Here is a 27,269-nt window from a genome sequence, read left to right as displayed (position 1 = left end):
CAGTTTGATGGTTCCTTTAAAAGTTATACATGGAGTTACCATATGACCCAGCAATTCCATTCCTCAGAGTTTATCCAGAAAAACTGAACACTTATGTCACAGAAATTTGTACATGAAGATTTACAGCAGCATTATTCATAATAGCCAAAGCAGAAACCCTTTACAGGCCAATCAGCTGACGAACAGATAAACAAAGTATGGGACATCCATACAATGGAATATTATTTAGCTGTAAAAAGAAATGATATATTGATACATCCTAAATGTAGGTGAACCTTGAAAATATAATGTTAAGTGCAAAGAGCCAGTCACACGAGACTGCATATTATATGATTCCGTTTATACAAAGTGTCCAGGATAGGCAAATCCATAGAGATAAAAAGTAAATTAGTTGCTATCTGGGGAAGGAGAATTGGGGATTGATTATTAATAGGTACAGGAGTTATTTTTGAGGAGATGAAAATGTTCTGGAATTAGGTAGTGGTAATGGCTGCACAACTTTGTGAACACACTAGATTGTATACTTTTAAAAGGACAACTTCTATGATTTGTGAATTTTCTCAATTTAAAGAGTTAAAAAAACAGTTGGATTTCTAAGCATTAGCAATAAACTTAGAAAATATAAAAATATATTATTTACTGTATCAGCAAAAGCATCAACTATGTAGTAATAAATCTAACAAAAACAAATTTTTTCTTTTAGAGAAAAAAGTAAAAAACATTGAAACATTTATTTTATTTATTCATTTTAGTGTTTTTAAAGATTTATTTATTTTATAGAGAGAGTATATGCCAGTGGAGGAGGGGCAGAAGGAGTGAAAGGGGAAGCAGACTCACCTCTGAGCATGGAGCTGGTCTTGGGGCTTCAGCTCACAACCTTGCAGTCATTACCTGAGCTGAAACTGAGAATTAGACACTTAACCAATTGAACCACCTAAGTGACCTTCATTTTAGCAATTTTTAAAAGATATTTTATTTATGTATTTTTGAGAGAGAGAAAGCATGAGCGGGGAGAGGGGCAGATGGAGAGGGTCAGGAGGATAGAGAGAAGCAGACTCTGCACTGAGCAGGGAGCTTGACACAGGGCTTGATCCCAAGACCGGAAATCACGAGCTGAGCGGAGGGCAGCTGCTTAACCGACTGAGCCACCCAGGTGCTTCATTTTAGCAATTTTTAATGAAAGTACAGGATTACTTTATTTGTGCATCTTCTCAATTGTTTCTTCCTTATATTTGCTCTTTTCATTTCCTGTTGGCAAGATTTGACTTTATGTTCAAGGATCTTTTGGGGGTTTTTGTCTGGTTTTGGTCTAGTATTAACAACCTTGCTAGGATGAATGCTACATGGACAGCTGTGCCATTAGTCTTCTCCTGCTACACTTGTTCAGTGTAGATGACATAGCTCTTTTTTATTTTTATTTTTTTAAAGATTTTATTTATTTATTCATGAGAGACACAGAGAGAGAGAGGCAGAGACATAGGCAGAGGGAGAAGCAGGCTCCATGCAGGGAGCCTAATGTGGGACTTGATGCCGGGACTTCGGGATCACGCCCTGAGCCAAAGGCAGATGCTTAACCGCTGAGCCACCCAGATGTTCCAATGACATAGCTCTTACAAATCTAGACTATGTCGCCAATTTGCTGACCTTTATCGTGTCCTGCAACAACCTGAATGCCATCGTCCCTTCGGATAGGTATGGATTCAACACTGTACTTTTGTCTCAGCTCTTTGGAAAGAGGGGAGACAAAATCTTGCTGCCAATGTGGGAAGGGGCATTGAAATGGCCTTTATGGTTCTTACTCTGGTCAGAAGTCACAGAGAAATTGAACTTCTTTTTTGGCCACTGGTGCTTTAGCAGTGGTTGCAAAAGCGAGGACTGGAGATTTATTTTTTAAAGACCAGAATCAATGTAGAAAACATGAAGTTCAGGGACGCCTGGACACCATGCTCAGTGGTTGAGCATCTGCCTTTGGCTCAGGGTGTGATCCTGGTTCTGGGATTGAGTCCCACATTGGGCTCCCCATGAGGAGCCTGCTTCTCCCTCTGTGTGTCTCTGCCTTTCTCTGTGTATCTCTTATGAATAAATAAATAAAATATTTTTAAATAAATAAAATCTTAAAGAAAACATGAAGTTCATGGATAGCAGATACTGCCATTGTAAATGGAATATTATGAAGATGTCAATGCTCTCTGAATAATCTTAATGCAATTGCAAGCCACTCGCAGCAGGCTTATCCAAGGAATTTAGCAAGCTGAATCTAAATTTTTATGTAAAGGTAAAGAACCTAGAAGACACAAAGAATTCTTGAAGAAGAAAAAAGCAGAGGGACTTTCATATTAAATATAAGGTCTCTTTATGCAGCTATTATTATAGGTCAAAAATGGAATTGATGTCTATCCTACATCATGCACAAAGATCAGTCCTGATGGAAGAAAGACTGTAATATGAAAGGCAAAACTTAAATATAGAAGAGCATCATAATGATATAGACACAGGAAGATCTTAAACAAATTCCCCCAAGTACTAATTATAAATGAAAAATGTAACTGCATTAAAATTAAGAATTCTATTCATCAAAATACAACATAAAGGGAATTAAGGCAATACATATGAAATGCACAGTGGTATCCTACATTGGCTCCTGAAATTGCAAAAAGACATTGCTGGAAAAACTGGTGAAATTCAAAGAAAGCCAAGAGTTTAGTTAACAGTAACATATACCAATGTTTGTGGTGTTTCTTTGTTGTGAGAAATCCCCTTGGTGATATAAAATGTGAGCATTAGGGAAAACTGAGTGAAGAGTAGATGGTAATTCTCTGTACTTTGTAACTTTGTAAATCTATATTACTCCAGAAAGAGAGTTTTTTCACAAGCTGGGAATTGGTTTTTAGAATATATGTAATTAATAAAGGAGTAGTTCTAAAGAACAATAAAAAATCAACAAGAAATAGTCATATTGGTCACCTGGGTGGCTCAGTTGGTTAAGTGTCTGCCTTCTGTTCAGGTCATGATCTCAGGATCCTGGGATCCAGCCCCACATCAGGCTCCCTGCTCAGCAGGGAGTCTGCTTCTCCCTCTCCCTCTGTCTCTACCCTCTCTCGTGCTCTCTCTCTCTCTCTCAAATAGATAAAACCTTAAAAAAAATAGTCATACCATCCAACAATAAAATGGGCCAAAGTCACAAACAAATATCCTCAGAGGAGATATAAGTGGCAAATAAGATGACAATCCCATCCTACCCACCAGATCACTGAATGAGTACCGCAATGCCATTCCATCTCAATCAATCCTCCAGTGAACTCTCCTAGGATGTAAAATGGTATGGCCACTTAGCAAACAATTTGGAGGCTTGGCAAGCTTTTCCTAGGTACATGCTCTAGGGTCGCTCTTTCTCTTGTGCCAGGGTGCCAAGAGGCATCTGGAAGAATTTTCACAGCAGCACGGTTCAGAATAGACAAAACTGAGTAACAACTGAAATGTCCATCATGGGAGAACAAATAAATAAATCATGATGAGATCACTCTATGGAATATTATACAGCAGTGAAAATGAATGACTGTTAGCAACATACAAAAGTAAGGATGAATCTTAGAAGAAATGTTGAATCAAAAAAAGTCTCAGGAAAGCTAACATAGAGTATGATAGTTTATGAAGTTCAAATCATTCAAAATTAAATTTCATATTATAAAACTGAAAATAAAAAAGCAAGGAGCTGATAAAGAGAAAATTTAGGAAAGTCGTTATCCCAGGGTTAAGGAAGAGGCAGGCAGATGGATTCAGGGAGGGACACTCTTGTTCTTGTGACCTTGGTGACACTGGTGACCTTCTTGGTGACCTTGGTGACAGTCTTGTTCTTAGGCCCTGTGGTGGGTTCATGGTGTTCATTTTATTATTATGCCTCAATCTTATATCTATTATTTTGTATCTGTTAAATGTTACAGAATCTTTAAAAAATTGAAAGATAGGTTTAAAAAAAATAAGCAATGGGCAGAGCAAGCATGTTTCCAAAATTTCCGAGAACATTTCTTTTTTTTTAACTCTAGTCTTTTTAGAGGAAAATGAAATCTTTTAAGGTTTTCAAGAGACAAGGGAAGCATCCGCATGCCTTCTCAGCTAGAATTTATGCCAAAAATGGAGTGAAGACTGCTGATCTTAATAGGTTGCCTAGAGTCAGTGAGTGGGTGGGTTACGTGTGCAATGCTGCGCAGCCCCCAGCGGGCCTCCACTAAGGCTGCTGAGCGCTGCCCCGGGTGGGGGGGAGGCTCTGGTGCCATCCCCACAAAGAGCTTACAGGGAGCAGCAGACCTCGTGCATTAAGAACATATCCAAAAGAGCCCAAAATGATCTGTTTGGAACATAAGCAGATCGTGTCATCCCTTTGCCTACCTGCCTCGGAGGACTTTCCCTTGGCTGTGAGATAAAGCTCAACCTGGTTTCGGGCAAGGGCCTCCCTTCTCTGGTCCCAGCCCTCCGTGGCCCCAGGGCGGGGTGGCCACGCTCCCTCAGTTCTCCCGGAGACTCTCTTACTGAAGTCCCTTTGTCCCTGGCACATGCCCAAGCTCTCTCTTCCCTGGACTTTTTCACACTCTCGCCAGACTGTCTCCTACCAGTTGCTCTCCCTGCACTGAGTCCTATTGAAAGACTATGCAGTCTCCTCCAAGAAGCATGCTGTGAACCCTGGACCCCAGTTCCCTGTGGTCATAATAATCTGTGGGCACCCCATACCCCCATCAGCTCCGGGGTCAGTCTTGTGCACCATGGGAACCCCAGCAGTGCCTGATCCATGTTTGGTCGATTAATTAGCATTTATCAGAAGCATTGCATCCAGGTTACAGAGGAGGAAGCGGTGATTGTGTTTGGAGGGCAGAGGCGGAGGGCTTTCAGGAGGAAGTGGGGGGGGAGGTGGGGGGACATGTCCATGACTTGCATCAGCTCCCAGTTGCCAAGCTTTTGTCGTGCTGCAGGCTGTCCTCAGTGGGTGGGCTGTGTCTCCCTGAGGTTACAGCACTGCTGGGGAGAGATGAGCTTTCTCTCTAGACCTAGTTCACTAGCTCTCTCTCTGTCACGCTGTCATCTACTCCATGCGCTCCATCCTTTCCTGGTTTCAGCACAAGGTCACCATTTCCGAGGGGGCCTTCCAGGCTGGGAGAAGCTCTGCATTCTCCTGGAAGGACTCTCGGCCACCTTGCATTCCAACAGCAATGCTCTGACCACCCCAACCCAGAGTCAGAGTTTCCCTTGTTAGTCCCATCTGGCCTAGCATGTCCACAATGACAAGTCTCAGGGAGCAAAACCCATCTAGTTCAGAAAGTTGTGTGCTCAGGAAGAAAAGGTGCATTGTGCATGGAAAGCGTACAAACTCCTCGTTAGCTGAGCATCAGCAAAAAGAAGAGAAAGATCAGTTGTGGCAGGTGCCTTTGGGTGTGGTCTGTGTGAAATCCAACCAATCATACATTTATGGTCTGTGCATTTTTATTTATCTATGTTATGTTTACGTTTTTTAAACATTATAAAAACATCATGTGGGCACCCCGGGGGGCTCAGCGGTTTAGCGCCGCCTTCAGCTCAGGGCATGATCCTGGAGTCCCCGGATGGAGTCCCACTCAGGGCTCCCTGCATGGAGCCTGCTTCTCCCTCTGCCTGTGTCTCTGCCTCTCTCTCTCTCTGTGTCTCTCATGAATAAATAAATTAAAAATCTTTAAAAAAAATACAAAATAAGTAAAAACGTCATGCTCCATTGTCAATCCCCTTTCTAACTTAAAATAAGCTTAAGAGGTTGGATCGGGGGGATGGTCTGGCTGCAAGGCCTACCTTCACTGGTGCTGAGGCCTGCCGGGCTCCCCTGGTTGAGCTGGCAGGCAGCTGGCACCTGCCTCACTCACTGCCCTCAGGGACGGGCACACTCCCCAGTCAGTGGCAAAAGCAAAGAGGCTTGGCATTCTGTCACGGAGCCAGCGCAGGATCAAGAAACGACATGCGAACAGGGTCCCAGAAGCCCTCCCCTGCGGGTCCTCTTCCAGTATCTACTCTCTGAAGTTTGGGTGACCGTCCATTGTAAGGTGAAACGAGTAAGGAGGTTCCCGCACACGGACCCCCTGTCCCCAGGTACTACCAAGACACGCATTGTCCCAGAGGTCCCTCTGATCCTTGGGGCCATTTTATTGTGCACAACTTAGCTGAATCACCACGCTTCAGATGTTTTAAAATCAGAGAATGAGAGAGCCACGCCAGAGCGCATGTTTCCTGGGAGAACATCTTGCCCAAGAAACGATTGCAGACACTAGTATTAATCTCAAGCAGGGCTGAGCTGGAGCCGGGTCCTAGCAGCCAACTGGGGAGCAGCAGCTCTGCATGCGGGACTCCCGGCGACAGCCGCACGGCCCCGGTGGGAGTAGTTCCCCAGGGGCGGCAGATGCTACCGGCTGGGCTCCTCCGCCGCCGCTGGGCCCGGGGCGCTCCTCCAGCACTTCGCTGGCAAGTGGAGCTCAACGTGTGACTGGGGAGTAAATTGCCCTTGGCGGGGGCCGCTGTCTCACTCGCTGAACATCTTGAACATCTTGGTTTGCCTTTGACTGAGGCGTGGCTCCGGGGGCCCTGGGCCCGGCGGCGGAGGAACAGGAGACTTGCGGGCTCAGAAGCGGAGGGCAATTGGCAGCCGGTCACAAGAGACTCTTTGTCCACTCGAGCTGGCACAGGCTGCTGGGTACCGCGCGCCCCAGGCCAGGGAGGGGGGCCCTGCTGCGGGGAGCCAGCCAGGAGACTCCCCGAGGCGACCCGGCATCCCCAGAGTGCTTGTGGGTGTCACTTGCTGGCCTTTCTCAGGAGGCCAAGCAGGTGACCCTCTACCGGGAGGAAATCCCATTGTGCCTTTGGCCACAGAGCTCTTCACGATCATTGTTTGGCTCGGGGATTCTTACACTGGACCTGTAGAGCAGGTGCCAATACCAGGCTAGGAAACTGAGGCTGAGGGCGGGAAGTGGCTACCATGGGTCAATCTGGCTCCAGATTCCCTTTTTCCAGCTCTACCCCAGGCTGGCCCAGCTGGTGCTCTGCTCCCGTTCCCTCCTGAACAGCAGCAACGGAGCAACCCCAGCGCAGGGAAAAGAGGGCAGGTAACCAGCCCCACGGCGAGGGGACAGTGATGGGAATGTGATGGGAATGACCAGAATGGTGGCTGTCCTCTGAAAACCCAGCAATGTTTCTCGTCCCACAGGAGCCACAAGCAGAGCTCAGGCTGGAGAAGCCTCCCCACTAAGAAGGAAGTACACTTGGTGTCCCTCCCTCTTCTTTTTTTTTTTTTTTTTTTTAATTGTCTTAACTAGGATCATCTTTCCCTTAGGCCTCACCATCCTGGTGGGTACAGTGAGGACGTGGGGACAGCACTAGATTTGAGATTGGGAGACAGGGCCCTGGTCCTGACCCTGGAAAGCCACTGACCTCTAGACTGGTGGTTGGTCTTCATCCCCTACTAGGATGTGTCCATGATCCACAACTCCCCACTCCTCCCTATCCTGCCCACCATCCCTCGTTGGGGAGCAGAATTCCCAGCCCAAGACACCCTTTCTATGAGCCAAGTTCCACTAATAAAGGCAACTCCAGCCCCGAAAGTGCGAGGGACCCCATGGTAGAGACTGTCAGTACAATAAATTGCTCTGTAGAATAGAGCTATTCTCTTGTCCCCAAATAGTGTCCCCAGTAATAGTGCTTGGAGCTGACTGCCAGAAGGGCCCTACAACACCTAACTCGGTTCTATACATGCTTTTCTCTGTCAGTGCTACCCTCCTTCTAGAAAGAAAGGGAGGTGGGAGGAGAAGACTTCACCCTTGTTGATATGACCTCAAGCACTAACGGCACTCCAACATTTTTTCCTCAAATATTCCCCACCAGAAACCCTTCTGCAAGCCCCGAATGCTACCCAAAGGAGCATGGAGGATGTGGCTGGGTTCCTGACAACTCCCCCTCCATCTCAGTGGCACCAGAGATCTCAGAGTTGGAAGCATCCTCAGAGGCCACCTGGTCCAGCTTCTGCTCCAGGGCAGGACCCCTCCCTACATCCACTTGGTCTCCACACAAAACCTCCCAGCGATCTGGCTACAAGCTGAAGTGCCTGGAATTGTAAGGAATTTCCCACACTCTCAGTCCCAATCCACCTCCCTGTGGACCAACCAGCTCAGCCCTGGGGAATTTGCTCTCTTCCAGACTGCAGCCTTGCAAGTTTATGAAGACAGCACGGGGTTGCTCTTGGTGATTCCAGGGTAGACATCTACTGTTTCTTCAATCATACCTCAGATGACCAGGCTTTCAGAGCTCCCTTCTGGACACAGTCAGGATCCCACAAAACCTAGACACCACGTGCCTGGAACAAAGGATGGGGGCTACTCCCTCCCTTTATGGAGTCTCTGCTCTGACTGGGTTAATATAGCTGAAAACTGCACAGCCACAAGTGACGTGCTAATTCATATGGGATTTGTGGCTGTCTAGAATTTCCAACTTTACCCCCATCTTGTCTTTGCACAGTTAATTATTTGAACTGAAATGAGGCACTTTACCTTTTAAAAGCTTGTCCTTTCCCTATCAGCTTATTGGTTTTTTTTTTCTTGTCCTGATACTCAGTCATCTAACCTATGAGCTCCCCCATGTAGCTCTGCAGCATCCTGAGGTGATAAGTCACACAGGGTGACCCCAAAGACAGAGATCCAACACCTGATGTTACAGTCTCTTCTTGGTTGACTCTGAAGCATTGAAAATTAGTTAATGTCTCTTTTCAACCACATCTTAACAGCTCTGAGTGTAATAACATTGATTCCACATCTCAGAAATCTTTTGTTTTTTTAAAAATCACTTTTGCCATGGAGATTGTGTGCGCATGCCATTGTATCCCCAGTTCAGACAGATCCAGAGGGTTCTTACGAAAGTGTTTGCACCAGGCCTAATGCCCACTACGGTCAAGCCTGTGGGATGTCCATAACCACCTCTCATTAATTTTTCCAGAATCTTCTACTAGGGTTCTAGGTGCAATGTTTCTATGCCACACACTGTCTTCCTAGTGTTTCATGGGTGAATGAAGTAAGATGTGAGTGTGACGAGATACATATGCAATGTCACAAGGAGACACAGTTGTGCCTTCCACGGTGGGATTTCTGAGAGGAGAGGCTGAGAAGTGTCTTCTCCTCTTATGTATCTTTCCTAATATGACTTAAACTCTTTTCATCTTTATGCCTTTTAGTTTTCTTTTAACCAACTGTGCCCTGACTAACCTAATTTTGAAATTTCTCCCAGTGTCTACACCTAATGAAGATGAAATTTGTACCCACTCCCCTCCCCTCCCCGCCAGAAGCAGGCAATTTGGACTTGGTGGGGAAGGAGTCTAAATGCCCTGAGCCAAAGTGTCCCTAAAGTCCCTTCCCAACTACAGGACCGGGTCGGAAGTAGGAGGAGGGGTGGGAAATGCCAACTGATGGGGAAATGTTGGAGACACCCCTATCCTGAGCCTGCATCTCCCTCCAGGTGTCCCCAGCAGGGAGAGGCTACCTGGCTGGAGGAGGTACACTGGGCAAGTTTCTTTACTTAATACTACGTCTATAAAATGGGAATGATAATACTCACTTTGCAGGGTTTGCTTTGCTCTGGGTCAGTAGTCCAGACTCCACTCTTCTCCCTCTGGTTTCCTATCTGGGTGTCCCCAGAGGGGATGCAACCTGGCTGAACGTGTTCCTTCCTTATCAAATGAGTATGTCCACCTCCATGTCCTGTGAGATCTCTTGTGGTGCTCAAGGCCATGTGCCAGATGATTTACCTGAATTCTGTTTTCACCAGAGTAACCTGCAGACTGAGGTACGGTTAATCATTTGCTAAATGGTTCGGTTTTTATTTCAGAGAAACACCTACCGCACATAGTGCATATGAGAAAGGTTTGCATTGTATGAATTATTTTCCCATTTGAAACCCAGAATCTCGCTCAAATGGCTTTCCAACCCATATTGTACTGAAGTATCTTGTTTGTTCCATTAACTATTCACAGAGTCAACTGGGGAACCGTTGTTATTAATTTCAATGGAAAGCTAAAATGCAGTTCATTTTCTATAATTGCAGGCCCACGGTCTAAAGAGCCAGCAAAAGCTTTTAATCTGAGGCATTTTTAGAAGAGTATGATCAGAATTACATTGAACATCTTTTGAAGGTACATAATTATGAAAACCTCAATAACATTGACATTCAAAGAGCATGGATGCTAAACTCAAGCGCAGTGAACGAGCGGGATGGCCGTCTAAGTTGCTCCTGATGGAGGAATGCCCACGGGGAATGTTTGCACACCTCGGGTTTCCAGTTTATTCAAGCTCCGCAAGCTCTTCATGCCACATGGGTGGGGATGTGCCGGCTCCCCTTCTACATGCAAGGTGTTCAGAGCTTCAGGGAACCTGCACCAGGCCGGGGGCTGCACACCCAGGGGAGCGAGGGAGGGTGGGCGGTCCCTCCAGCCACCAGAGGGCGTGAGAAGGCGACACAGTTCACCGTCTCCCCGGAGCGCATTCCCAATGCACTGAGCACCCAGCACCCGCACCCGGGTCTGGAGCCCGGCTGCTCCAGTTTGCAGAAAAAAACTAACCGGTTCCTCCACTTGCTACCTTCTTCCAGACCAGCCAGGAGTCACAAGCACTCGATCAAGGCTGTCATCCCGTGGGTCGCAATCCCAGGAGGATGGAGCTCCGCCCCCTCCCCCCAAGGAGAAGGACAGTAACAGAGGGAAGGGGAGTGACCGGGACCGAGGCCATCAAGAGCCACCTCGCCCCCCACCCCCACCCCACCCCACCCCCCCCCGCGGAAGGCAAGTTAAACAACATCGCCAACAGACAGGTGGCTGGAGGCTGTGGGAGATCAGGTGAAGGACAGATGTCGCTTTCATTCAACACGGAAATCCGTTTTTGCAAACATAGGCCATGCTGAGACCATGCTGCTCAGTAAGGGGCTGCAGAGAGGAGGGAGGCACCTGAGCCTGTTTCAGGGCAGCGCCAGCACCTTGCTGGAGCGATGATGACTGTGCTACGGAAGCAGGGACAGGGACGAGGGGCGCGGGGAGTCCCAGGAGGCAGTGAGCACTTGAACCAGCTTTGGCGGAGAAGAGGCCCAGGGTGCAGGGATGCAGGGGATAACAGGGGCAAATGAAAGACCGAGGAAAAGTCCTGTTGGGCGGGGGTGGGGGGGTGGTGTTGGGTGAGGTCTCAGAGGCAGGTTGGGGCTGTGGTCGGTGGGTCCTGTAAGCCTTAAGGCAGACTAGGGAGTCTGGGTTTTATTCAGTTGGCCAGGAGAAGCCAGCAGTGGTTGTAGAGAGCGACAGGGTCAGATGTCTGATTTAGGATGCCAACTCTGAGCCTTTGTTGTCATCACAGCTGGGTGGGTAAGAGGGGACAGTTTAACCATTGTAATGCTGGGAGCTAGTGAGGCAAACCCACATGCTCCTCCGGTGCTCCTTGCTTCCCCTGCAGTCCCTAGGGGGCCATCCGTGTCAGTCTCTTTGAATGGTGGGGAAAAATTAGATTTTCATTCACTTTTTCCTAAAAACTAAAAAACCTAACAAATGCTTAAAATACAGATGGGTGCTGACACCGTCATCCACTCTGCATATTAAAGTCACGTGTCATTTGGGAGATGAGAAAAGTCATTAACAAGAAGTGACCCTCTGCAGAGAAAGGGGCACCTTCTTCCACTGTTGATGGGAATGCAAGCTAATGCAGCCACTCTGGAAAGCAGTATGGAGGTTTCTCAAAAAGTTGAGAATAGGACTGCCTTACGACGCAGCAATTGCACTACTGGGTATTTACCTCAAAGCTACAAATGTAGTGATCCGAAGGGGCACCATACATCAATGTTTATAGCAGCAATGTCCACAACAGCCAAACTATGGAAGGAGCCAGATGTCCATCAACAGATGAATGGATAAAGAAGATGTGGTATAGATATATACATTGGAATATTACTCAGCCATCAAAAAAAAAAAGAAATCTTACCATTTGTAACGACATGGATGGAACTAGAGGGTATTACGCTAAGTGAAATAATCAGAGAAAGAATTATCATATGATCTCACTCATGTGGAATATAAGAAACAAAACAGAGGATCATGGGGGAATAGAGGAAAAAATAAAACAAGATGAAATCAGAGAGAGAAACAAACCATAAGAGACTCTTAATCATAGGAAACAAATTGAGGGTCACTGGAGGAGAGAAAGGTGGGGGTTATAGGGTAACTGGGTGATGGGCATTAAGGAGGGCATTTGATGGAATAAGCACTGGGTGTTATATAAGACTGGTGAATCACTGACCTCTACCTCAGAAACTAATAATACATTATATGTTAGTTAATTGAACTTAAGTAAAAAAATAAAAATAAGCCAGACAGAAAAATAAGTACCGTATGATTTCACTCATATATGGAATCTTAAAAAACCCAAATAAACAAAAAGCAGAATCAGACCTACAAGCACAGAGAACAAAATGATGGTTGCCAGAGGGGAAGGGGGTGAAGAGATTGGACAAAATGGATGAAGGGAAATGGGAGGTCCTGGTTTCTAGTTATGAAATGAATAGTCATAAGGATAAAAGGCCTAGCATAGGGAACATAGTCACTGGTATTGTAATTGCATTGTATGGTGAGAGATGGCAGCTATCCTTGTGGGGAGCATAGCGTAACATATGGAGTTGTTGAATCACTATGTTGTGTGCCTGAAACCAATGTAACATTGTGTGTCAACTATACTCAAATTTAAAAATTGTATTTTTTAAAAAAAGAGGTGATTCTCAAAGAAGGGTGTCGGGAGGAACCCACACATCTGCATTCATTTTCATTATGTTGTGACTTGTTGCAGTCTGTGTGTGTCTGGTTAAGAGGATTTAAGGGTTTTATAACTTAATGTTAAGTATACTGAACCTGGAAAAAAAACTGACAGGTGGCTTTAAAAAAGAACACTGCAAAGAAACTGAGACTAACGATATAAGTCTTGAAATCACACGTAGACACCAAGGGTCAGCTGAGACTGCTGCTTCTCCTGGGAAGAGCCCTCATCAACCACCCAGCAAAGAAAGCATCCCATCTGGCAGTCTCAGGCCACCAGTGTTTATTTTAGAAAAGCCAACAAATCTGTCATTTCAAGAAAAGATGCTGTAACAATAAGTGGAAACATAATTCTTTTTAAAGATAATTTTCCTCTAGAGGAAATGTATGCTATTGGAATAGTGTTTTGAAAATGAGATATTTGGAAATGTCTTACTATTATGGCATTTTTATTGTCGAAAGGTTAGATTTGTAGTTGCAACCTGTAATAACTCTCATGTGCACACTTCAGGTTGAAACAGAATTTTCTAATTACACAAAAATCTACCTTACAGTGTTTTGAAACCATTTGTTCAAAATGTAAAATTGCAAGAGCTTTTAATTAGCATGCAAAATAGACTGACATCAGAGAAAATGGAAATTTGTAGCTAAATTGAAGCAACAAACTGTATAATTGGTGGATGGACACAGAAGTGAGTATGGAGATAAACCGGTCTCAGAGATGTGTGACAGCCAAGCACCAACGCAAATTAAATTCTAGAACCAGTTTTTCTAGATACTGTATCATCCAGTACTTCTGATACTGTATCCTCAAATACAAAATGAAGTTTTTTTTTTTTTTTCAAAATGAAGTTTTTTTTAAAAAAGAATGATGTATATCCAAGCCGATTGTTTTCACTAAAACTTAATAATAAATACTTTGGCTCAGGGCAGTCTGGGTGGCTCAGCAGTTTAGCGCTGCCTTCAGCCCACAGGTGTGGTCCTAGAGACCCCGGATCGAGTCCCACATCAGACTCACTGCATGGAATGGAGCCTACTTCTCCCTCCACCTATGTCTGTGCCTCTCTCTCTCTCTGTGTGTGTGTGTGTGTGTGTGTGTGTGTGTCTCATGAATAAATAAATAAAATCTTAAAAAAAAATACTTTGGCTCAGTTGGTAGGAGCATGTGACTTTTGATCTTGGAGTTGTGAGTTCAAGCCCCACACTGGGTATAGAGAGTATTAAAAAAGATTAAATTAAATTAAAAAATAAATAATTTAGTGAGGGAAAATATTTTTTAAATATTTTTCATAAACTAAAACCATATGTTATTTCATCTTTTTCTTCTATTTTCACATTTTGTGTCTAATGTGTCTCTATACTAGCCAAGTCATATATATATATGTCATATATATATATATATAATTGATAGGTTAATGTATGTATATTGAGGGGGTGAGTGATCCTGATTCCTTCCTGAGGGGGTATGCAATCTTAAAAGTCTGAAGAAACCTGCTTTGATGAGCAAGCATGGTTGTCTCATCTGATCTCGCCTCTGCGCAGGCCTGCCACTTCCCAGGGCACAGCCTTCCCGGAGAAGTGCCATGTGGGACACTCCTGCCCCAGGTTGTCTCCTTCACTCTTTGTGTTCTTTTTTTTTTTTTTTTGTAAGATTTTATTTATTTATTCATGAGAGACACACAGAGAGGCAGAGACACAGGCAGAGGGAGCAGCAGGCTCCATGCAGAAAGCCTGACATGGGACTCAATCCCAGGATTCCAGGATCACGTCCTGGGCCGAAGGCAGGTGCTGCCTGGAGTCAATGAGGAGCGCTCTCAGCTGGGGAGGACCTTGGAAGCGTTTGAATGGAGAAGGCCGTCCTGGACACAGAGATGATCCGGGAAGAGACAGGAAGGTGAGTGGGACACATGGCAAAGGGGGATGAGTCTGTGGTTACCGTCCCTCCATTCAGCACATCATAGAAAGCCAAGGAGGCCCACGGGAGGAGGTGTGGGAAAGGGAGGGAGGCCATGGCTGCAGATGGGGACGTGGACCACAAGCCCTGCTCTCAGCTGGCGCATCACCTGCAGAGGCTCTGCATTTGTCTGTACCTTCCCTGGGGCAGGTACCTTGGAGGACTGAGAAACAGCAAAGCCCTGGCACCCATCCTTAGATGGCTCAGAGAACTTGTGCCCAGGTAAGGCTTCCACAAGTGAGAAGGTCGCTCATACTGAATATGGTAAGAGAAATGCTGGAATATTTTGATGTTCCGATAGACCAGATTTTGCAGATTAGAGAAAATAAAGACTATGGATCAGCTTGAAGTATTGTTCAGATCATCGGGAAAATTCTTCCTCTAGAACCTTGTTCCAGGCCTAATTTTGAGAAATAATATATGGAAACATGAAGAAGAGAAAACGGAATTTTTCCATTCTTTGCAACCAGTCTGGAATTCACTGTCACCTGCTCTAAGAAAGAATAAATGAATGAAAAATGGTGGGCCTGTAGGAGAAGCTGCCTTTAAAAAGATAGCCGCCCTGGAAGAGGAGCTCACTTTACTCTGCACCCAGATTGCTGCAATCGTGGGGAGGCAGGGACCCAAAACCAGTGTACATGAGAGCTTCTTTGACTTGAATGACGAGCCTAGCAGTTTGGGACAACAGTCATCACCAGAGACTGCTGAACTGGGTGCCCAGCTGGATCCATTTTCAAGTTCAATGCTTTCCCCTCCTCCTCTGCCTCCTCCTCCACTGCCCCCTCAGCTTTTTTCTCCACAGCCTCTGTGTTCTTCTCTCACACAGCCAGGATTGAAAAATACACGTGACTCAGATAATTCGGCCAATGAAATGAAAAAACAGCACCCAGGTGACAACAGTAAGACCAATTACAGTCGTTTAAAAAACCAGGATAAAAAAAGATGTTCCAAACATATTGGATGTTCTAAAGGACATGAATAAGAATAAGGTTAAGCTTCACGGTATTGAATGGTCACCTGGAGGTAGACCCATTCATAAGAGGAAAAGACAAGATTTACATTGGGATCCAGTGTCTTTAATATCCCATGCACGTAAGAAGAAGTTTGCTTTCCAAGAAGATGATTCTTTTGAGAAAGAAAATAAGTCTTGGGAATCTTCTCCATTTTCCAGGAACTTCAAGAGTGAGCTATAATAATGTAAAGTTAATGTTTTAATTTTTTTTAAGTGTATTGTTCATGATATATCTTTGCCTTCAAGTTCTCTTAAAGTACCTGCACAGAACGGGCTATACAGTTGTTGCTGGTACCGCTAATGTTTCTGTTGTTTCTGTTGTTTCACACATTCCTTTTTGCTTTTGACTTACTATGAAGCTTTTTGAAATAAAACACTTGATTTGAAAAAAAAAAAAAAACGATTAAAAAATAAAATAGGGACGCCTGGGTGGCTCAGTGGTTGAGCCTCTGCCTTCAGCTCCGGGCGTGATCCAGGGGTCCTGGGATCAAGTCCCGCATCAGGTCCCCACAGGGAGCCTCTTTCTCCCTTTGCCTATGTCTCTGCTTCTTTCTATGTGTCTCTCATGAATAAAAAAATAGAATCTTATAAAACAAATAAATAAAAGAGAACAGAAAAAAAGAACCAAAGCTCAGGCGGAGCATAATGTGGGCCTTCCCTGGGCGCTGGAGGTGGTGTACGAGGAGCATAGGGGGTAAAGTGAGCAGGCCCCACAGGGCTGGGGCGGGGGGGCTGGTGGGATCAGATAGGGAAGAGAAGAGAGAAGCTTGGAAATGAAGGAACCAGGGGCTCCTGTGTCCCCGGGGCGCGGGGGAAGTACACCGTCAGACCCTTGAAATCCAGCCACAGACACCTTGAAAGCCTGGCCAAAATGCCACAGGAGCGAGCTGTGGGAAAGAGATCCAAGATCCAAAGCAGGCGTGCTTAGACGCGGTGTCGTTTTCAGGCCGGGGAAGCAAAAAAGAAACAGAGCAAAGAAAGCGAGGACCAAAGTGAAGGAAAGAGGGATGGGCACAAAACAGAGGCAGACAGGACAGGCTCAGGGCCAGCAGGCTGGGGTTCCTCTCACGATCTTGGGGTTTTTACCCTGAGCAGTGTCAGTCCTCTTGTATACCCACAAGCCACTCTGTGCAAGGCCTTGCGAGTGTGGCAGTGACCAAGACAGGCTCTGACACTGCCACCTGGAGCCTCCATGCTACGTGGGCTAAGGAGGGTCTTCCTGCTTTTGGTGGAAAAGCCCAGAACCTTGACGGAGAAAGCCTAGCTTCCTAGAGACCTGTGGGTCCAGCGCCTGGTGCAACCTGACCTGCAGGAGGGTGGCCAGGCCAGTCACAGCTTTGGAGAACAGGCATCTTTGTCAACGATATGTGCTGTTTCTAAGAAGCCCTTGTTCACATTTACTTCTGGATAATTGGAAATCCCATCTATTCAATTACATGGAAATAATAGTGCATTGAGTATAGTTTGCATTGTCAAGTAGCTGGGACAGATCATACGTTCTTTCCAGGGGCAGGAACTATCCAGGGATGGGCTGATTCAACTCAGGGTCTGGCCCACCGGCCGCCAGTTCAGTCTTCCCCTTGCTGCCCGGCCACGTCAGATGTCAGGTGGCAACAAGGGAAATGTGACAAATAGGGAGGCAGATAGATGTCAGACAGGAAGGCAAAAGCAAAGACAGGGTCAGAACGTAGATTTTTGATCCCCAGTCAGTGCTCACACACAAAATCCAGGGAGGTGTCCCCCGGCCTGGTGTGAGATCTGGCGTGGCCTTCGCATCATCATGGGACAGAACACAGCACTGTGAGCTTATCGCTCCACCAACGCTCTGCCCTGGGAGCCCAGTTCTCCATGCCTCAACTTCCCCTGGCTGTGCAGTTGGAATAACTGCAGTGTTTACTTTGAAAGCCTGTGAGGAGTGAGCGCATAAATGTGTGTGAATAATGCTTGGCATAGAGTCGACTTTCAATAAATGTTAGTTACTGTAATTTCACTCAACCACAGAAACCAAAGGAATTTTTTTGGGTTGAGATGCTGTATTTATGGAGGTTTCCAAATTTCTTACTGAATTTCAACATCAAATTGTCAAGCTACCATCTCTGGATTCTGAAGTATACTTGAGATTTTCTGCCAAGATAGGTACTGTGAGAGCCAAGAGAAGGAATTGAGAGGGCGCCTCTGACGAAGTTCCCTGTTTAGAAATTAAAATGGAAATGTGAAAGTACAGAGCTCAGATCAGGAGCATGGGCTGAAGTCAGCTGGTCTAGCATTAGGAACCAAGAATGTCAGTCTTTTGCAAAGTCAAGGATGAGAGAAGTAAATCAGAACATAGACTGAACACAGTGTGCAACCTTGCAAAGCTCCTCCAAGTTAATTCCTGGTCTCTCTAAAGTTCTGGCAGAGGACAGTGACATTATTCACCGTTTTCATCTGACTCATCCCTGTAAACCTCCCAAGGGACAGAGCTGTCCTACTCATTTTCGCTGTTTGTTGAATGGATGCTGACTGTGGCAGAGCACTCCTCTTGGGGAGGGCAGATGTGAAAAGAGGGGGAAAGCAGCTCTATCCCCTATTTTTGGTCATGCCGTGTGATCAGGGCACAAATGGACTATCCTGGGGTACAGTCCGGTCGTAGGCAGCCAACAGGGACACTTGGGTGCAAGTTCTGGCTTCTAGGGTGTATTTGTCCACTTGTTAGTTACGTGCAAATGAGTAAATTCCTAACTCCAGCTTTCTTCTTTTATCAAATGGGTATGATCTCCACCAAACATGTCTCATTAAGTTATTATGAGAATGAAATGAAACATCTGTAATGAATGCAAAACATGTGCAAGTAAAGCATTGATGTTAGGATGTAGTTAGACAGATGCGTGGTGTTCTTGTGTCACTTGCACTCCTTGAACATGCGTAGGGGAACTAGCAAACCTGCCTCGGCATTACACCCAAATAGGTAAGCCAAAAGAAATAAATCACAATCTTGTGTTTCCCATACAGACTCATTTTGCTGATTTCAAACTACAGAGGTCTGGCTAAGGACGGACTTTTTGCTCACTGCCAAGCGCTTTTGTTGTTGTTTTTTTTGCTACAATGCCGTTTCTATTATGGAAAAGTCAAAGAGTCTCTTGCCCCCTTCTTTCTTCCTTTCCCTTACTCCCATTTTTCCTTCTCTGTTTGCTGGAGTGCTTGCAAGCCAGGCCCAGACACCATGTTATTTCATCCACGAAGACTTGTACATTTACATTTTGACAGACTTGTTGCAAAAACTCCCCAGCTGCCCCGCATCCATCCGCCTTACCCCTTGGCCTCTGGTCTTCCCCAGCCCCACCCGCTGCGGAATCTTGAAAGTCATCAGTGGTGCAATCCAGAGAGGGGTCTCCATTCTGTGCCTCGGCTTCTCTGCAGCTCTGACACTGCTGAGCATCGCCTGACGCCCAGTGCCAGGTGCTGTTAGGTGTGCGGGTGGCCGAAGAGCCGACCCGAGGCGCCTGCAGCTGCTGAGGGGGGCTGCAGTGGGGGGTGGGGGCAGCGTCAGAGGGACAAGCACAGCCGAGGGGCATGGGGCACAGGGGGCGCGGGGGGCAGCGGGAGTGAGAATTTGGAGGAGCAGGGCTGGACGCTGTGCAGCCGCAGGCCTCGGGGCTGGGCCGGGAAGGATCCGCAGGGCTGGCAGGCCCTCCCGGAGGGCGGCACGGCCCGAGCAGCAGCCCGGCCACGTCTGGGAGAGTGAGTCACTTGAGTAATCAGGGTGCATGACAGAACCTGCCGAGTGCACAAAACACGCACAATACTGAGGGCAAACAAAAGTTGGGGTTCAGAGGAAACTCGGAAAGCAGGTAACTCCCTTCTAGTGCTTCTCAGTGACTCCTAGGGATGTGTAGCCAGTGTCTCTGTCTACACATTGACTACAGCCTGTTTAGCGCAACGCGTCAGCCACTTTATATGCACGATCTCTGAAACTTGCACCCACCTAGTGGAGTAAGCACATAACTTCTCATTTGCTAGATGAGAACACGGAGGAGCTGAGATTAAAGGACTTGCTCCAGGTCTCTCAGGCTGGTAAGTGCAAGCACAGACCTCTCAGCCTGTTTGGCTCCATGCACTGTGTCGCCCAGTGGGCCTCCCCCTAAATTAGTATCATGTGCACCTCAGCACACATCAGTGCTTTTGTTGCAGAGCAGGGGCAGGAAAAGAGGAGTGATCGCCACCACGTGATCCGGAGGTCTCTAAACAACTGATGGTGCGCAGTCCAATGGCAGCAGTGAGCCCGTATTCCACCTGATGCCTCCTTAGAGGCTTTCCCTGATTGCCTCTCTCACACAGCTCGTTTCCACCGCATGCCCTCTGTTCACCTGGCTTTTTTTCCTTCCTTGCATTTATCACCTCCTAAAAGCATATGATTTCATTTTAGTGTTTATGCTTTACCTCTTTCAACTGTAAGCTAACAGATAGCCGACAACTTTGTCTTGGTAACTGGTGGATTTTGAACACCTAGCACAGTGCCTGGCATGTAAGCAGGTGCTAAGGAAACCTTTGTTGAGCAAAAGGGAGAAAAAGTATCAGTACTTTGTGTATTGTGCACACCTGACATTTATTTAGATATTAAAGATAACAAATGAAGAGATATCTTCCTTTCCCAAGTGTCTACATTCCAGCCGGAGAAAGGCTCTATTACTGAGAACAATCATTTACAATTACAAATGGAGTAGTGAGGTCCCTGTCATGGAAATATTAAAGCAGGGGCTAGAAGACCATGTTATAGAAGTGATTCTTATATCAGAAAAACACAGATAAGGACTTCCCATCTAAGGTTCTATGATTGGGGTCAATGGGAAAAAGAACTATCTGAAGTATGGGGACTTACATGACACAAGGACATCGGATCCTTTGGAATGACTTAAAGGTAAGAGGGGATGAAATCTCATTTTCCATATAAATATTCAGTAATTCTCCACAGGGGTAGCTTTGCTGCTGTGAGCACCCACTTCTCTGCAGAGTAACCACCTACATCAGCACAGGGTGGGACCCCAGGGTCAGGAGGACAGCCCATGCCGTCAAGAGGGCAGGCAAGACCCAGAGGCTCACACCATGGAGGAAGGATACGGCCACAGAAGGGAGGAGGCGAATCGACCCAATTGTTCTGGGGTGTCACTTCCCCAGGAGGTCTGGTGGTGGGAGGGTTGCAGTCATGGGTATGTGACTGAACACATCCCATGACCTTAGACATTCTTGCAGAGTTGTGGATGAGAGGAGACTCCCTAATAAAATCTTGGCACAATAAAGACGTCCTTAATTTTTAACAGTTGCCTCCACCCTCAAAACCTCAACACTGGACAACCGTGTTACTTCTCTACATCAGATGTAGATGTTTCTACAATAGATATTTCTAACATGCCCGGTCTTCAACCAGTGGCCAGTTTTTGGGCAATTCAAGGAAGGGTTGTTGTTGGACTCACCCTTAAAACTGAAAACTTTTGAGGAACAAAGGCGGGGTACTGGTAGAAGTTTGCAAAACAGCCCAACTTCAAAGCATGATGTGCAGGTGAGTCACTAGAGCTCAAATGGAAATCTTGGCGCACTGGGCATGCAGTCACCCTTCTCCTGGCTGGAGGCCTGCCTTCTGCTGTGGGCGGGGAGGTGTTACGTCTTCTACTCCTTTGTGTGATTAAATTTCAGCACCTCTTACCGTAGGTGCTTTATAGCTGGTAGGCACTGTGCTTACATGTTCACCTTTACTAAAGAGCTTTTGTGTTGCCATAGAAATTAATAGCTAGCACAATTCAATGGAGTAGATTTACACTGTAAAATGGCAAGAGCTTTCTAATAAGGACCCTGAGGGGTTGAAACCTTGCCTTCAGCAGGAAAAGAAGAGAGACTTCAGAGAAGGAGCTCGCTTTACAGCTCCCTCGCCTGTGACTGGGCAGCAAGTTCACTCTGCCATGTAACCTACACTGTTTTATCACCGAATATGGACAAATGGAAGAAGGTGTGAATTATGAAAGATGAAATTAGGTGTTCTCAGAGGTGATCCAGAGCCTGAGAGTCATGCATACAGTAGGTGCTAGGTGGATTCTTGTTTAAATGATCACAAAGGATAAAGACCTATCAATCACTGAAATGTGCCTGGGTATTCAAGTGCTTAAGGCAACTTGGAACCTGTAATAGTTCAGCATGAAGCTTAGATACCCACTTTTTAAATGTTGATTTATTTCTTATATAAAGTGCCAAAGTAACTACAACTCCATTTAAGCTTTCAAGTTCCAAAGAAGTTAAGTCTGAATTAATGGGACTTTGCTGGACTATCACATGGGTCCTGTAGGGATGAGGAACAGGTGAAGTACCCTTAGAAGCTGAAATTCAGGTTCGCTAACTTTAAATTTAAACCATCCACTTATACAAGGTTTCAAACATTTGAGGAATCATAAAAACAGCCCACTTCAATATGCAAAAGAATGGAAACCAAGTTTGGAAATTACAGCAATAGAATCTGCAGACTGCATGGTCTTCTCGTGAGAAAGTACAGTAGCTAATTTGGAGTGTGAGTAGTCCACTACACTACTTGAAAACTTGCTCATATTGCACAGTATCTCAAGAAAACTAACCCTCTAAAATCTCTGGATTCCCTTCTTTCCACCCACAAGGCCTCCTTGAGCAGCACCAGAGACCCCCTCATAGCGCTGACAGGCTCAAAAATAAATGGAGCGTAGAATTCCCCACACCTGTGTCAGCTGTGCAAAGTGACTTCTAGTCCAAAGACTACAGTATAAAGGGAAGAGCAAGCAACTTTACTGTGGAGAAACCTAACACTCTACTTAGGCCAGGTGAACAAGGTCAACACCAAGTTATAGGCCATGCTGATAGAATGCAGCCTCACTAAAACATGAAGACAATGGCATTTCACCTGCAAACCCACAACCCCAGTCTAATCATGAGGGAAAAAAGCAGACAAATTCCAAGAGAGGGCATCCTACACCAGTGCTCAATATTGTCAAGATCCTCATAAGCAAGGAAGTCTGAGAAAATGGCACAGTCAAGGGGAGTCTGAGGGGGCATAACTAGATGTAATATGGTATCCTGGAAGGGATTTGGGACAGAGAAAGGACACTTGGCCTACATTCTCCCTCTAGAATACCCTGGGCTCTTCAGAAGGTATAGAATCTCTGATATTTTATGTCCAATTAAAAAAACTGCTACAGTGGTAATCAAGCACCAATCTGGCAAGTTTTTCATCCTAGTACGCATCCGTGACCCTACAAGTATAACAATAAAATCTTTCAAAAGAGAAAAAAAAGTGCTTGCCCCAGGAGGTTGGTAAAAATTTGCCCAAAAGAGGTAATGCCATTTGAGCCAGGTCAGCCCCAGTAGGCACAGGCGTGATGGTAGTTCTAAATGAGGCAAGGAGTGGGGGGGAAGCGAGGTGGGTGATGGAAGCAGGACCTGAGGATGTGGGCAAACTGTTGGGAGCCACAGAGGGCAAATGGCACCGCAGAGCCATCCAGAAGACCCGCTTGGGGGGTCAGGCCACACAGGCCTTGGTCGGAACTGAATTTGCTAGGAAATTGGGAAGAATTTTCTTCAATTAAAATTTTGTTTTATTTAATGCAGAGAATGCTCAAAGCTCTGGGAGAGACAGGGAAGCACAAGGTCAGGACTGCCTGTTTGGTAAATGCTGTGCCAGTGAAGAGGTGAGGCACCCGGCATGAGGTTTGACAGGAATACAAGGTGAGCCACATCATGTAATTTTGGATTTCCTGGTAACCACATTTTTAAAATGGTGAAAAACTGGTGAAATTAATTTTAGTAATGTATTTTAGGGTTGGGGAGGGTGATTTGGAGGAAGGTGGTCAAAATGTATAAACTTCCACTTATGACATAAATAAGTACTGGGGATGTAATGTACACCATGCAGACTATGGGGAACACTGCTGTGTGATATACAGGGAAGTTGTCAAGAAAGTAGATCCTAAAATAGATCCTTTTTTTCCCCCCCTTTTTACTGTGTCTATATGAGAATGTGGATGTTAGCTGAACCTCTTGTGGTGACCATTTCACAATATGGGTAATTCAGTCCACCATACTCTATGCCTCAGATTTTACACAGTGATGTGTGTCAATTATTTCTTGATAAAACTGGAAAAAAAATGCATAGAAAAAGACTAACGGGAAATCCACCAAAAAATAAAAATTAAAAAAAAAGCACCATATTTTATATCAGCCTATATATCCAAGGTATTATCACTTCAACATGTAGCCTGGTAGTATTTCTGGTATTCAGTGGCCACACATGTTGGACAATACAGGTCCAGAGGTAGTGCATGGGCAAAACTTCCAACAATCACACGTGTTATGCACATAAGAGGAAGGATCAGAAGATGGACTTAGGATTCTGAGGTCCAAAGCTTGGACCACTGAAATGAGGACAGAGGGATCGTGAACAAACAGAGATCACATACTGAGTCAACTTCTGCTACTCAAGAAAAGAGACAATGTCACTAGTATGGAAAGGATGACTTTTATTTCCATCCTGATTATCACACCATTATTTAAACACATTTGAAAATCCTGAAATAATTTAAACCAAAGGCACAGAACAAATCAAAATATTTGAACTATTTATGCTTAAGATGAGAAAATTCAAATATTTCAACAGTAATAATAAATTATGAACAAGTTTCCATCACCAAATATCATTCTGACCAAAAGCTACCATGTTTTGTAATAAAACCAAATTAGCTTAGGCTGAGTCTGAGATTTCCATGATAAAAATAATGTCGAAAAAAGTGTCTTCTTTCAAAATACTCGTTATATCCCCAGGTTCAATGGAAGTATTTTATATATAACAAAGTAGCCATTAGGATATTTGTTGATGGATGGCCACTCCCCAAGAAATGACACATTCTTACAAAATGTTTAAAAAAATAGCAAAGTAGGATAGAAAATTCTATTTGGGGAGCAGGGGAAAAAAAAAAACTTGTTCCATGTCAATTAGAATATCAAAGCATTTCAATACCAAATTGCTTCAAAAGCCAATCATCACATAACAGTAATATACTGTATGGGGCATTCCACTGTATCTTCATTATATGTTGATCATACAGTGTAGCTAAGGGGTTGAACAAATCAGTAGCAATTATTGTTGCCGTTTCTTATTTATTCAAAAGAGACAGGCTTAAAAAAAATTACTAAGAAACTAACAGGAATAATCAGTGACATGCTATAGACACGATAAATCCTAGCAATGCAATTGCTAGTTTGAAAATCAAGTGGTCATGCTTCATAATATACTGTCATATTTTTAAAATACATTCTCTGATAATCAATACCATTTATTACAGAGGTCACTTGTAAATGAGCTCAGATTCTGAACTATATTTCTAAGTGAAACTTTTTCAAGTATGGATAATATTAATAAGGTAAAGATATTTTGATCTTACTTCTTTATGTATTCTTCCAAGGGACAACCAGGTGGAATGAAGGGCTAACAAAGGGGGTTGATGGTACTTTTCAAAAACAGAAAAATAAGAAGTAGCCTAGTGACCAAGAACTGACTGAAAGATATTAATATCTAAAACCTAATATTTTAGATAAAAATCCAGGACTTTTCAGTCTTTTTCTTAAAATAATTAAGTTCACAAGAAATAATGGGGAAAAAATTTAGGATTTCTAGAACACTCAAGGCTTTTCTTGGAATGAAATAAAAAAGGTATACCTTCTCCTACACTGAGCTGCGATACATATGAATGTGTACTGAATAGCAACACAGTTTTATCTTTAGTTTAACTGCATAAATCACAAAAAGCATGTCTAGCCAAGACTGCTGATAAGTACAATACAAACTCTAGAAAATGAATTTTAGCAAAAACTGCTTCAAAATTTCCCTGCATAACAAATCATTCCTTTGGAAATGAATCTTTAAATGCTACTGGACTTGTGCAAGTAAGTGTGGCTTTTACCATCTCCAGCACTAAACTGTAATCACCTCCCAAATGCCTTTGTCACTGGAAAACGTGATTTTTTATTATCTAGTATTCTAATTAATGATATATTATTTTTTAAAAAGCTCTTTAGTAGTGTCAGACTTCTGTCTTCATCACCTACAAGTACTAAGAGAATAAAGGAGAAATAAAATAAGTCCAGAAAAATCACTTTTTACAAACAGTATGAAGTTTTGAAATGTTGGCACCGACAGGAAAAAAATGGGGAAGGGCTACCAGCTAAATTTAAAACATATCCATTTGTGGCCTTGGTTGAGGCAGGGGCAGAGGAAGCTACCGCTACTGGCTTCACAGACACCAGTGCTGGGGCATGGAACTCATTCTAGGACTTGGAGGGGAAATAAAGAACTGCCTGAGGTCCTCTCATCCAGCTGGCCAGGTCACAGTTTGCGCGATCTTCATTATTTCATTATTTTAGGTCACATTCTGAAAACGGGGAGTCTGGATTTTGAAAATAAGAACTTACAAGGGTTAATGAAAGACTGTTTCCAAGCTAAAAGAAATGTGGCTAACTTGAAGAAAGCCATTTTAACAACAACAAAAGGACAATCTGAGTGGTTCTGGGCCCTGCAAACACCAGCTGAGTCTGGCACTCCTAACCAGAAACACAACACAAGGAAAGAGATTTCTTTCCAAAGTCTAAAAAGGGAAGATGTTTGACTAGAAACCAATTTCAAAACCTACACCAGGCTTCCAGGCCAGCAGATAACTGTCAGAGTGACTTTGTTCCTTTGCTCCTTCAACATGGGAACGAGTGCAGAATGGCTCATGCCCACAGTTGACAGGCCGTTGACGGCTACGATCATATCCCCACATCTGGACAAAGACAAACAGAAATGGGCTGTTAACTATTTTCATGGGATTAGAAAACATTATCCTAACATTGGTTTAGCATGAAATTCACAGTTTCACTTAACCATTAGCTGTCAATGGTAAGGGTCTATTTTCTACTTTGTGAAACATCTGGGGCAATTTTTAAGCCTCTATTGGCCTTCCCTTGCCAATCAAGGACACCCATGGGCCGACCTCTCCTCTAACTGCTGGGTGATTTTGAGGGCAAGCAGAGCAATTTTCATGTAAGCATAAGCAAAATATAATTAGGAGAATAAATGTGCTGTCTCTTGAAGGAATACTAAATAATGCATTTGGAGGGGGGTTGCTTATTATTTTGACTATTCTTTCTCTGTTCATTCTTAGAGCTCATACATTTGAGGGTTTAATTACACTGAGAATAAGACCCATACCTCCTCTTCTTTCAGCTACTGATGCTTGTCTTCTGACAGGATTATCACAAACGGATGATACATCTGAAGGTCTTTCTCTTCTTTATGATTTTTGCTCTTTAGTTTGTAATACTAATAAGTTATTTTGTTGTTAGTTCCTTCAATTTTTTTGGAAGTAGGTGGAATGCAAATTATAAACTAACTGAGACCCACACTGGTTGAGTAACTTAGCTAAGAGAATGGTTAATTCATTTTCCCCCTA

General features: G+C 44.6%; 1 protein-coding gene and 1 pseudogene across 7 annotated transcripts in view; one reads left to right on the top strand and one right to left on the bottom strand.

Annotated features, from left to right (window-relative positions):
• Positions 1 to 14,981: 14,981 nt before the first annotated feature.
• On the top strand, positions 14,982 to 15,976 carry LOC112670187 (mitochondrial fission regulator 2-like; annotated as a pseudogene).
• Positions 15,977 to 24,282: 8,306 nt separating this feature from the next.
• Positions 24,283 to 27,269, bottom strand: part of LNX2 (ligand of numb-protein X 2) — a 76,553-nt gene continuing 73,566 nt past the window's right edge. For all 7 annotated transcript variants that reach the window (XM_025462632.3, XM_035717666.2, XM_049100975.1 and 4 more), the window contains one exon: positions 24,283 to 26,600. In XM_025462632.3, coding sequence (XP_025318417.1) covers positions 26,465 to 26,600 — 136 coding nt within the window. In that variant the 3' untranslated portion in view covers positions 24,283 to 26,464. The remainder of the gene's footprint in view (positions 26,601 to 27,269) is intronic.

The sequence above is a fragment of the Canis lupus genome, chromosome 25 (genome assembly GCF_003254725.2).
Source record: "Canis lupus dingo isolate Sandy chromosome 25, ASM325472v2, whole genome shotgun sequence".
NCBI lineage: Eukaryota > Metazoa > Chordata > Mammalia > Carnivora > Canidae > Canis > Canis lupus.
Note: the sequence above shows the minus strand (reverse complement) of the source record. Positions and strands in the feature narration are given on the sequence as shown.